The following is a 12780-nucleotide window of genomic DNA, read 5'->3' on the forward strand; positions in this document are numbered from 1 at the left end:
AGTACAGGGAGGCTGTCACTCTCGAGGGAGGAAGCATCCTGAGTTTGGGTTCTAGTTCTGCAAAGCACTAGTTGTGTTTTCTTCAGGGAGTGACTCCTTCCTGAGACCTCAATATCCTCTTTTGTAAAATGTAAGCCACCAACCTAAATGATGAGTGATAATGAGGATGGTGGCCTTAGAGGGCCCCTTAGCTCAGCTAGACTTCAGACAATTTTCTTCCTGTCATAGGTCTTTTACCTCCCTTTTTGCTCCCTTAAGATGTAAATCTTCTCCCAGCACTTATGAGTTTTACAACCCAGGAATCTCTTACTTAAGCATTTGGGAGCCGTACTTTTGAAATGTAATCATCAAGAAATCGTGCCCTTATCTGTCAGTTTCTGTGGTAGAGTAAGAGCCAGCCTTAGATAAACACCATTAGCAAACACAGATGGTTTAATCAAACTGACCAATCACATCTCTAATGTCCTCCAGTACTTTACCACAAGCTCACTTAAAAACTCCCCTGCCTTTGGTTTCAGCAAAACTCCCCTATTGTAATAGTCTTGACTCCAATTGCAATAGTTATGAATAAAGTCTCCCTTGCCTGTTTAACTCACCCAACACAATTTTTCTTGAAGAAGGACCCTGAAACATAAGCTGGTTTTTTTTTAATTTAAGAAAATGTTTCCAGATCCAAGGGTCAGAGTCAAGCAGAATAACCTAAAGATCTGAAACTACAATGAAGAAGATAATATCCAGAATGATTTGCAGTAGTGATGAAAGAAACAAAACAGAAAACAAAACAGTGATGAAACAGTGATGAAACAAAACAGTGATGAAACAAAACAGAAAAGCGTCTTATTTCTCTAGAGAAGTTGTTCTCAAAGCATGGTTCCTGAACAAGCAGTCTGTGCTTCAAGAAATGCTTCATGTGACGCTCATGAAGTTCAAGTAGAGAACCCCTGCACGGCAGATCAAGAGGGAGGGATGATAGTAAAACAATGAAGTTTGGCCAGTGTGGACTGAAATAGATGTCATCGTCTTATTTTTCAATCACAGCGCCACTATTGAGAGACAGCAGAGTTTGCAGTGCAAACTCCACCATTCCAGTTCTCTTCACAAGGAGGATGTAATGACACAATGACATCATTTCCCTCCATAGGTGTGTGCTGGACATATACCTGTTAGGTGACCATTACTGGGCTCAGTGTGGGGGATACCATAAGGGAAAGGCAGTACAGGCCAAGAGAATGTGCTTGCGGGTTCAGACTTGGATAATACGCTTTTTCCAAAATATAGGGAAACATGTTTCCCACCTAAAAAAGGTCGTTATTATCTATTTAAAGCTTGAACCTATGTAATTAGAGGGGAAGAAGAGTAGCTTAAATGTCACAACTCCAGACTTGGTTTCTGAAAGGTCAAAAGAAAGTTTGCAATTCCACTGTGAACAAGGAGGTAAAAAAACTGGAAACTTTGTGCTGTTCTGAAGCTCCACGACAGCAAAACTGACAGCTTTGCTTCATAAAATCATCTTGGGAAATTGTGTTTGTTTTGACAACCTATCTTGATCTCCTTTAATTTTTTTTTTTTTTTTGCTTTCCACTCCTGCACCGTGACAAGCTTTCAAATGGAGACACTTAGATTAAAAGAAAAAAAAAATGTCTGAAGCACTTACAATTTCTAATCATTCTTCAAAGAAAATGGCATTTTAGCATTCTTAAAGTGTGTTAAATGTTTCCAAAAAGTTTTGCTTTGGAAGTGATTGGGGGTTGGTGCATGGAGAATGACGATTAATTTAAAAATCATAAGCGCTCTTTTGGTGTGTTGGAATTTTTAAGTAAGCCGTTTAAGGTACTTGGTTTTTGACTTTTAAGGAGATTTAAAACTATTTAACCTTTCTTAGTTTACAAGCGCTTAAGTGCACCACAGTGGATTTTCTTGACTTCAATTGATGCAATAGTCGGATATAAGAGCAATGAATTAGAGTAAGAAATCAAGAATTCTCCAATTGGTGAACAAAAATGACAGAAGCAGTGTGAGCCCACCTGATCTTTCCAAGAAGCAAGATATACCAAGTAGTGACTGTGACTAAACGCTATTAATTTCCTGCCTAGGTAGGAAAACATGAGATCATTTCTCAGGAGGCATTTGTCAACAACATAATTATGTTAAACAGTTAGCATAATGAGTCTATATTTCATAGAGTCCCCGCCCTAGAGTGAATGTGACCTTTGGTTGGGAAAATATTCATAGTCTAGGTTAGATAGCCCATGTCTAACCCCTGCTTGGTGTTCTCCATTCACCATCCCCCACCTGACCTTGGCCTCCCACTCACCAGCAACACCAGGCTGTGAATGCACCACCGGTATAACCTGACATCCACAGCCTGTCCCTGAATCACAGCTCTCACCCCCACCCTAGCTGAGAATCAGGGCCTCCAAACTTCTGAAGCAAAACCATAACCAAACCAACACAATTACGATACGTACTAAACTAAAAATTGAAGTTCACAGAGTGCTCTTGAATGGTCCTCTGTCACCTTCCTGGGATTTTATGAGGTATTTGAATCATGAACACATGAAAATAATTTGAAAACAATGGTGAGAGATTCTTGGGAGACAGAAGAGGTAGTAATGGCAGACCACTGGGGTATTTTGCAGACTAATGTGAACTCCACAGTATTGATGTCTCTATGTGTTTAAAGTTGCTTCAAGTGAATGGTTCTCCTACATCTCTCATCGCCATGCACCTCCCAAAGACTGTCCGTGCACGCTTGAACTACCTACCTCAAAAGATCACTATTCAATTAGAGGGGGAAAAAAAAGGGGGAAAAAAAGGTGCTGGAATTTGACTACGTGGAAACTCTAAATCTTTTGAGGCTCACTTTTCTTATCTGCAAAGGAGGGACGAAAACATTAAATGGTAATAATAAAAATAAACAAGAACTAGTGTTTATTGAGGGCTAGTAACTTGCCAGGCATTGTTTGAATTGCTTTGTGTATATTAAGTCTTGGTCTTAATAACCTTTCAATAGAGGTGCTATTATTATTCCCATTTCTCAAATGAGGAAACTGAGACAAAAACAGATTAACTCACTTCACCAGGATCATACTAACAGTATGCCAAAGCAGGAATGGAAACTACTCATACCATAATTATCTTACAATGTGGTTTTAAGAGATAAATCAGGGTATGAAATTAAAAAAAAAATCCTAAACTTTGTAAAATAGCTGCCATGTGCCTTGGTAACCATTTTTATATAAATAATTGAAGTTAAACTTACAGCAATCTACTGAGGGGGGTTAGAGTAATATTCCATTATAACCTATATTTTCTAGATGAGTAAAATAGTTAATAATTGTTCCTAGGCACACAGCAAGAAGCAGTACTAGTATTTAAGCTGCACTTTCTGACCTCTATCTCTACCTGTAATTAATGTTAGTAATTAACTCGAAGTCAGAGGGAACCTTATAGCTTGTGTAGAATTCAGGAAATGCCACAGCACTTACCCCCGTCAGTACTAACTACCTGTTTTGCACAGCTTCCCGGGACTCCTGGTACTGGATCTGCTATCACTCCTGCTCAGCACCGTGATGCCCCCAAAACTCGCCGTCTTGGTCATGGTGGGCTTGAGATTGCGGTTGGAGCTGTCAGAGTCTGTGCTGCTCCAGGCTCTTTGGTGGTCGGACCACTTGAGTTCATTCTCGGAGCTGCTCTGCCGACTTCCGGACGTTCTCCCTGAGCCATCTCTGTTGCTCCTGGAGCACGACCATCAGAAAGATGCACAGGGACAGTGTTAGCTTCCATGAACAGTATGGACATAGAATGGGACCTTTATTGGAAGAGTTGCCTACACGAGGCCCATCTGGGCAACTCTTTCCATGAAACCTGTTGCCTCACAAACAATACTATAAATACCTCACTGATGTACAGACAGATACGCATCACACATAACACTCATGTTACAAACAGAAAAAAACAAAAAATAAACCTAGAAATGTCACGTGATCCCTCTGCCAATGAAGGAGACACTAGAAAACCACGGTATAAAATATAATTGTTCACTTCTGTTGTGGAGAGGAGAGGGGGATAAATTCTGGACAAAATCAATACTGAACTAATGTTTGGAAACAATTATGATCTCGGAGGATCCTAAAAGCAACTTCCACCAAAGCAGAAGAGTTTTGTCTCTCCATTCAGCATTAAATAATTGAACCATGGTAAAATGCACACGGTTCCAGGGAAGCCATTTATTAATTTATTTTCTAATTTTTATGAACTGTGCATCTGAATTCATCAAGGCTTTGACAGACAGCACGGAAATCACAGAAATTACTGTTAGGCTATGGTGAGAATTATGTTCAGTGAGTTTAACCTTCAGGGGCAGAGGGAAGAGCCTTTTAATCCTTTTCACATGGAAAAGCTTGTGGTAACAACAACAGTATAAACACTACACTGATGTGAACCTTTCTAAAGGGATCAATGGAAATAACAAAAAAACCTCCATAGGTGACAAAACACATTTGTTGAAAATTCAAATAGAGAAAGAGTGAACTTATTGGAAGAGAGCCAACATCCAGAGTGGATTTTGAAGACTCCAGCGAATTTCTAAGCAGTGTGCAAGACTGCATGTCTTTTCTAGAGAAAGTTGATGAAATTTGCATTTTCATTGGTTTCCAATCTGCTTAAAGAGTAACTTAGTTAATGGTTTCAAAGCTTTTTCTGCAGTTGGAAATAATGGATCATTAAAATATCCTAAGGTTCTCATAGCTTGTAAATAAGTAAAGGGTTCATAAATCAGGGACAACAGATATAACCTCTAATTTCATATCACTGGGCAATATGATCTACTCAGATCTTCATCCACATCTTATAGATGTGAGCATTTAGCTTTGTGAAATAAATATGCTCCTAAAGACAATAATGGACTGTTGAGATGTTAGACGTTTGTGTATCTGATTGAAATACTCACCGACCGAATTGTACAGAGGATACACAGAAAATTTTAGGTTTTACTTCAACTTTATTTTCTAAACTTTTCTCTTTTATTTCATAAAAACCTAAGAAGGTAAAGGGACCTAAGGGATAATAAAAATGAAATAGCTAATCTGTGATAGAACTTTGTAAAGTGAGGGGAGGAAGTGGAACAGAAAACTCACAAAACGAAAGCACGCAGTGCCCTGCTGTCATTTGTCAATGTTTTTTCTTACAAACATTCTGTTCTCAGTATACCATAAGATGACTGGTTTTAGAAACAAGGACCATCTAAAAAAAGACAAGGTGTAGTAGGAGGTATCAGACACTCACCAATGGCCAGGTGACTTTAGTTCTTAAACTCCTTTAAAAATCAAGAAAGCCAGAAGAGGTAGCCTGGAGGAAAACTACCTTTTTCTGCTAGAAAGGTTAGCAGTTTTTCGATTCCTGATTGTTTCCCTTTCAATCTCCAAATTTAACTTCATTCTTTTCCCATATAATTTTGATGAATTTGACAAAGCCTGGCTAAATCATTGTTTAGCAACTGTGAATGCACAAGAGATGCGACAATGATCTCATTTGTAGCTAATATGGAATATTTATTATAGGAAAATATTTGGGGGTAGTCCCTACCTCAGTGTACAGAATGCGTCAGAAGGAAGCTCTCTGCGTGGGCATGAACTAATTCTGCTTCAATTATCCCTTTCCTCCATGAACTCTGCACCTCTACAGGTGGAATCCAGACTTCCTCTAAATGCCAGTTTGCCGAGGCCTTTCTCTACAAAGGAGGTGTCCACCACTATTTCTGGGTGCAAACCAGTGTGCTGTAGATTACACCCTTCACTCTGGCAGAGATGTTTCTAGAACATTGGGTGCTTCCTCTAGACCTGTGCCACATCCGCTGGCCAATAAGGCAACCTAAGATTTCCTTAATTTCTTCTCCCTCTACTCAGTCAGCTCCAATCCTCCTCCTAAGTCAAGATCTGTGCATTTTAAAAGAGGGAATTTAAGTTGCTGCTTTAGAGGTTTACCACTAATGAGATTCAAAACAATACGTCTAATTCTAGTTTATGACCTCTAGGTATTTACACATTGAAACAATATTTTATAATGTTCTGTTGATTATTCTCTTTAACACTGGTAAGGGGAGATCTAGAATTAAGTTTTATATCTACTTGGGAGTGGAATCATGAACATCATAAACATATCCCCAGGTGTCTTTCCATCACTCCTTAGACCACTTAGTCGCTCCTATTGGAAACCAAGAAGACAATGGTAATGAGATGTCTAGTCATAAAGAGGACTTGGCCCTTCTATATGTAACTAGAATTTGATCCTAGAGTTCTCATAAAACACATACTCTAAGTTCTCTTTCTGAGCTGATTAACTGATAACATTTATTTTCCTTGTTGTTTGAGCATGGCATTTTCTTTTTGCCCAAATGAGGTATGCTGTGCACTTGGAATTAATTTTATATTGTGTGGATGGCTCTGTGCCAGATCACCTTCCTGGATTTCTATGTTTGGTGATTTGGGTGGGCAATGGTGTCCATATTTGGGCTGGCTGATCTGAGTCGATAGTAGCTCTTGCTAGGGACCTTATTTGGGGCTACGTAAAACTAATGGGCCTATATGGGGCAAGAACCCATATTTTATCGATATTGTCTAAGCAAACCAGGTCATAGTATATGAATGTAAGAGTACTAATAAATCTAGTCTTTCTTTGGGCTTTCAAGAGAAAAATGCAGAGTTATTTTCTTAATCTTTAAGTGTGAAAAGTATCTAATGACAGAAGAGGAAAGCATTAAACTATGTAGTTAAACCTAAAAATATAAAGGGAGTTAAAAAAAATCCAGTTTTTGTTTCTGTCAAAGCATAAAGGGAACAAATTACTGTACCTTTTCTAATGATTAGATCCTAAGTTCAGATTCACTGCAAAAAGATCCTTTCTAGGCACACACATCATTTATTTTTTTTGACATTTTCTTGCTCCTAAGTGGGCAAGAGTTTTGTTTGTTTTATTTGTTTTATCTTTCCTACAACAGATGAATCGTAATATTCATAAAAGCACTGACACATAAGTATATGTATTAGGTGTTGAGTATATATACAGCACTGTGTATCCTTTGTTTCATAGAGATACATTTAATAGAGTAGTGAGAAAATGGGTCTAATCCCTCTGCTTTCATGGAGCTTCCCACCTAGTTTATAACTTAAAATATATATATTATTATTATATTATAGTTATCGAGTTACAATACTATTATATTATATACCTTAATATTATTGGTAAATATATATATATATATATAAATATATATATATATATGTATGTGTGTATGTGTGTAAATATGTATATATCTTGATTTAAGTAGTTCATTATGATTGGAAGCAATCCCATACCTTTCCTTAGAAATAAAATCTATGCTTGAAAAAATACTGTTTGAAATATTATGATAGATAGTAGTAGCTAAAAAACAAATACTCAAATAGAGTTATCATTGATTTGTTTCCAGTGTTGGGAACGTACATACATTTGGAACCTGTCAGGGAAATGTTAACTCTGAAATTCATCAAAGTTGATTTGTGAATATTAAATCAGTGTGCTTCCAAAGTTAGCCCTTGAGGAAAATCAGAGGAAGAACCCTAAAGGATTGTATCCAAAATAATGGTCTCCCAGTCCCGTATCTTACATTATCCAATATGGCTTCAACATTAGCTCTGTAACAAGCTTTACAAAGACCAAACATATTTTATTTCATCAACAGAGATATTTTACACTAATGCAATTATATTTAACATTGATTTTGCCACTTAATCTGAAAACACAGTTTTAAAAAAGTAAACCATACCAACCGAAAGAGCTGTCTTTTCTTATAGGTCTCATTGCATATGTTACTGTCTTCCAAGAGCCTACCGGAAATGAAAAACATGATTTTTATGATATAAAACCTAAGGGTACTAAATAGATGTGTACTCTACTGTAGCACACTTATCTTGCAAATCAACCCCATATACTGTTTTGTTTGCGTGATGTTCAATTTTGCCATAATAAATTAATGGCAGCATGGTTTTCACTACCCTAGGATTCAAACACTGGTGCCAGATAAGGGAAAAGGAAGAGAAGAGGACATAGAGCGAATGGAAGAGGAGAGGATAAGGAAATAAATTTATATACATATAATACATACTTAATTAAGCATATTAGTTGTGATTTATTTCTTTGAGCATTATTAAACTTATTCTTTATTTCTTGAGCATAGTGAAATATTGGAATTCCAGAGACAGGTATCCAAGAAACATATTTGTTTTTATAGGAAATTTACTCAGTTAGACTTTTGCTTTTGGGGAATGTCAAAACTTGTTCATATATGCAATGCATGTGTATGACCAATTATTGTATTGACGAATATAATCTAATTTGAATAGAAGGGACACTTAAGTACATTAGCAGTCTTTTTATACAAAACCTAAGTAAATGAATAAGATTAGAGAGTAAAGCAGGGGAAAATGATTGGCTAGAAGACTAGGGGATAAGATTTCCCATTAAACTAAATAATAAATGCTCACTCAATCTTTTTGGTAAGGATATAGAATTTTGGAATGGTTCAGAATCATCCCTAAGACGTTAATGCTTATGGATTCTTAACTTTACTGTAAATAAGGAATACTTGTCTGAATCTGCATGGATTTTTAAGGTTGCGTTGAATGCCTCATGTAGACTTGTTTTCTAATTTCATGTCTTCTTCTAAAAGAAGTTTATCCCATTGTGGGATTTGGTTACTTAAAAGTTTCTAATTGCTAATATGAATGATGGCAGTTTTTCTCTTTTAGCAATTATCTCTAATGCCCAGTTTAAATTTTCTCTAAGTACCAGAATTTAACCAAATGGTCTCCATTTTAATCAATTTTATGGGTACACCCATTAAGCAGACACCTGAAATGAAATTAACCATCACTTCTTTAATGGATACCATATTTCTATTCCAAGTTGCCCATTTTGATGCATCTTAAATGTGACCAGCACAGCAAATGTGGAACTCCTTAATTCCCCTTAAAAATCTGCAATTAAATCAATGGAGCATTTTAATACGTATGTCAGTTTAGAACTTTTTTTTAGACGTATATGTTAAATTTGAAAAATTTCTGCTCTTATGCTCAAGACTTTGCATAAATTTTATCACCCACTCATTTCACAACAATCACTTATCACTACTAACTCCCAAGCCAGGTATATTGCTAAATCGAGGCCAGCTTAGATAAGATATCCAAGGTGGGCATTTTGTGAAGACTGATACATTGTTTAGAATGAGAAACTTAATATTATTCAAATTATTATTGGTATAGCTACATATAATCATGGGGCACAATATGTGGCTAATAATACCAAACATTCAAGTACTTTTAGCAGCCTATTCAATAGCCAATGAAACTGCAAGTTCCTACATTGTCTCAGCATTTATACTTTTTAATGCCTGGTGAAGGTAGTAGGAATTAGACCTTAGGAAAAACCAGAAGTTGAGACGTTAAATAAAGAAGATATTTAAACTCATGTTTGGAAGTAACTGAGAGAAGTTTTTTTCCCCCATAATAGTTTATATACATGTAAAATAACACATATATGTGCACATATATATATATATATATATATATATGTGCATGCATAGATATATGTATTTATTTATACATATATTCAAGCGTGCACTTATATATGGGGTATATATGTCTATGAATATACAGGACACACATGACAGACTTTGTTCCCCTAAAGACACAAAAAAGCAAATTTCATTTTACCTGTTTTCCACAAAAAGGCTTTCCTGGGAGCAAACTGACTGAAAAATAAAACAAAGGCATTGTATCAGACGTTCTGGGTATGCTGAGGGATCCCAAATCCTTGCCTGATTTTAAAACTACTTTTCCCCTCCAAGGGGAGAAGAATTAAGAAAAATATGTGCCGTTTTTTAGAAAAAATGGAAATAAAAAAGGAAAAAAAATAGGTTAGAGTTAGAAATGGAAACCATTTTCATGCAGCACACGGTACTTTTCCATCAGAGCATCTCCAGGTTTCAAACAGATTTAGCCCGTTCAGCATCAAGGTCAGAAGAGAGATGTTGTGAATGAAACTGCTGGAGGAACGTGTGACCATCGGATCCTGAACTAGCGATTTCCTCTGGGGCTGCAGAGATGCAGCCACCAACAAGAGCCAAAATGGCAGGTTCAAATCAAAGCAGAGCGTGCAAACTTGGCACGATCCACCTGAGGATGGGAGAGCTGCAAAGCCACAAGTATTACCTGGCAATGATAAACTCTCATGAAATAAACAGACTGACTGCAAGACTCTCAAAACTGAAGAGACGCCATCAATCTTAAGGGGAGTGTGGCAGAAGACAAGTGAAAACAAAATGAAGCTAATTAGAAAAAAGAAATGTCAGACTCCATCTAAGATTTCTTAGTTTTTCACACACGCACACAAAAAACAAATGACTTTCTCCTTAGCTTCCATCCCCTTAGCATTCATTTCTGTACTATCTTGTGTGTAATACGCAATGTAGGGAAGATGAGATTCCACTATCATTACAAGCTGAGGAAAGGGAGATCAAATTAAATTTTAACGAACAGAAAAAGAGAAGTCTGAACAAAATATGGTACAATAGTCCTACAATATAGTGACTGTGTTTCGGAATTAAAAGTAGTTTCAAAGTAGAGTTTCTAAACATAAATATATACACCGTATCATAGTGTAGATTTTCTAACTGATGAATAAGTGACCTGCTAAAGGGAAAAAGAGAAACGTCACAGGTCCATTTGAAGATAAAATAAAACTAAAGAGATAATAATGATTTTTCAATATCGAATTCTTAAATTCAAAGATGGTGCTAATGTAACCACGGCTCAGAGAGGCAAGCAGGATATTGGTTTCTCGTTACATTTTACTGGATAAATCATTTCCTTCCACTAAGCAAAAGCACTAGATTTGGACATAATATTTTTCTCAGTGGTCTGAGGATTTCAGTGAGGGCATCTCGAGAACCATTTCTGTTTTAACCTCTGTGCATTTATTTAAATGCATCCTGAATATCAGGTGTGCTAAAACATTATTTAACAAAAAGCAAACACTTTAGTAAACTCAGAAAAAAGCTTTTTGGAAAATGCCCGTTTTCTATGTGACATTTAATTTTATAAAGGGAAATAAGCACAAAGAGTGTGCCACTGACATTATTCCTGGGAAGCTACGTTCACAGCATACGAACTATCCTACTGTCTTTATTTGCTCTAGTCTGGTTTTACTACTGGCTTGAGTCAAGTCATGGTATGTGAAAGAAAATGAGATTGTCTCAGAGATACATTATGAATTCAATTCTTTGCTACATCTCAGCTCTTGTTGTTGGAAAGAGTTCAGTTACATTTCTAATGATCTCGTTGGGTATTGGAATTACTGAGACTCTACCACCTACTTTGAAGGAGTTGATCAAAGGCTTGCTGACCTCTTCAAACTCATTAATCGAATAGCATTTTGGGAAGAACTAAGCAGCCCGAACTCTTTGAATTAAAAAATAGAGCACCTGCAGGTCAAAGACAACATTTCCGAAAACATATCTCAAAAAGTATTTTTCTGATTTTGGTGGAAAGGTCATAAAGAATCATCTCATCAACCCTCCACCACATTTTCATAAAAAGACAGAGATGGTGAAGGGCCATGATTCAGCAGCTGATGAATATAAACTTTTTTAAAAAAAGTAGTATTAATAACTTGCACATTTTAATAGCAGAGGAAGATAAAATTGTCACAGGAGTTAATGCGGTATTCAAAGCTGTCACTTACGCATTCTCAGATATAAAGGGCTCATTTTTATTTTATTTTTTTTTAAAGGAGAAAAACGACTCTGCCTAATGGATTACAGAATTCTCTCCCACGTCCCACCCCCAATCCAGGTGGTACCTCATGCCCTTATCAGTTCTCATTGAGGAAGAATCCCAGTACAGGCAAAAGGAGACCTTGGATGAGCTCCTCCCTGAGTCCCTATTTATACATAAATATCCTTCAGAAATTACTCTCCAGGCAAAACATGTCTTTTTAAAATATACTGCTTTATCAACTTAACTTTCCCCAAACTAGCAACATTGCATAGGATTAATCATAAAATAAGCTGAAATTCTTGCCAAAGGAAACACAAGTTATATTTCAAACACTTCTGACTACAAAAATGCATTTGTTTATGATTTAAGAGCTAAATTGTGGGCTCTGACAACAATTTAGCTCTCAAATCATAAATAAATTTGTCTTACCTCAGGATACCAAAATTCTCAAACTATATTTGAAGTTCTTTTCTAGAATATCTCTAAGTAATTTTCATATTTTGATTGGCCACCTACATACAAAAACGTGCACGCGCGTGCGCGTGCACACACACACACACACACACATACACACACACCTTAGACACCAAGATACATTTGCAAAATATTCAAGAGCATATCTAATTTTAAAATAAATTTGGGTTTTGCTGGAGTGTACATATCAAAAAGTATTTCTCTATCACTTTTACTGTAACTTTCAGTAGGAAAAAATGATTCTACTTAGGAATATCAATATTTGAACCTATTTGAATGATTCCACTCTTAATAATTAGCAAGTAAAGCTGGTTTTATTATCTAAGTTTTTTAAAAACCAGCTAAGTTAAAGACCAACTAAGAAAAAGATTAAACATTTGTAACTTAATTTCCTTATGCTGGATTCTTTGCATTTATTTTATAATTGACTTAATATAATTTAATAATTATCTTGTGTTCCTCAACAATCTAGGCAGTAGTAATGATCATTTGC

At 36.3% G+C, this 12780-nt stretch overlaps 1 protein-coding gene across 3 annotated transcripts in view; it reads right to left on the reverse strand.

The window, feature by feature from the left end:
* The window catches only part of ARPP21 (cAMP regulated phosphoprotein 21), a 160255-nt gene that overhangs the window by 66086 nt on the left and 81389 nt on the right, over nt 1–12780 (reverse strand). Inside the window, exons 12-14 of one of the 3 annotated variants that reach the window (XM_033132278.1) lie at nt 9750–9787; nt 7809–7865; nt 3508–3737 (exon numbers count right to left, since the gene is read on the reverse strand). In XM_033132278.1, coding sequence (XP_032988169.1) covers nt 3508–3737; nt 7809–7865; nt 9750–9787 — 325 coding nt within the window. Of the gene's footprint in view, nt 1–3507; nt 3738–7808; nt 7866–9749; nt 9788–12780 lie in introns of those variants that run through there. The other 2 variants (XM_033132273.1, XM_033132274.1) reach the window with 2 other exon arrangements.

The sequence above is a fragment of the Rhinolophus ferrumequinum genome, chromosome 17 (genome assembly GCF_004115265.2).
Source record: "Rhinolophus ferrumequinum isolate MPI-CBG mRhiFer1 chromosome 17, mRhiFer1_v1.p, whole genome shotgun sequence".
Lineage (NCBI taxonomy): Eukaryota > Metazoa > Chordata > Mammalia > Chiroptera > Rhinolophidae > Rhinolophus > Rhinolophus ferrumequinum.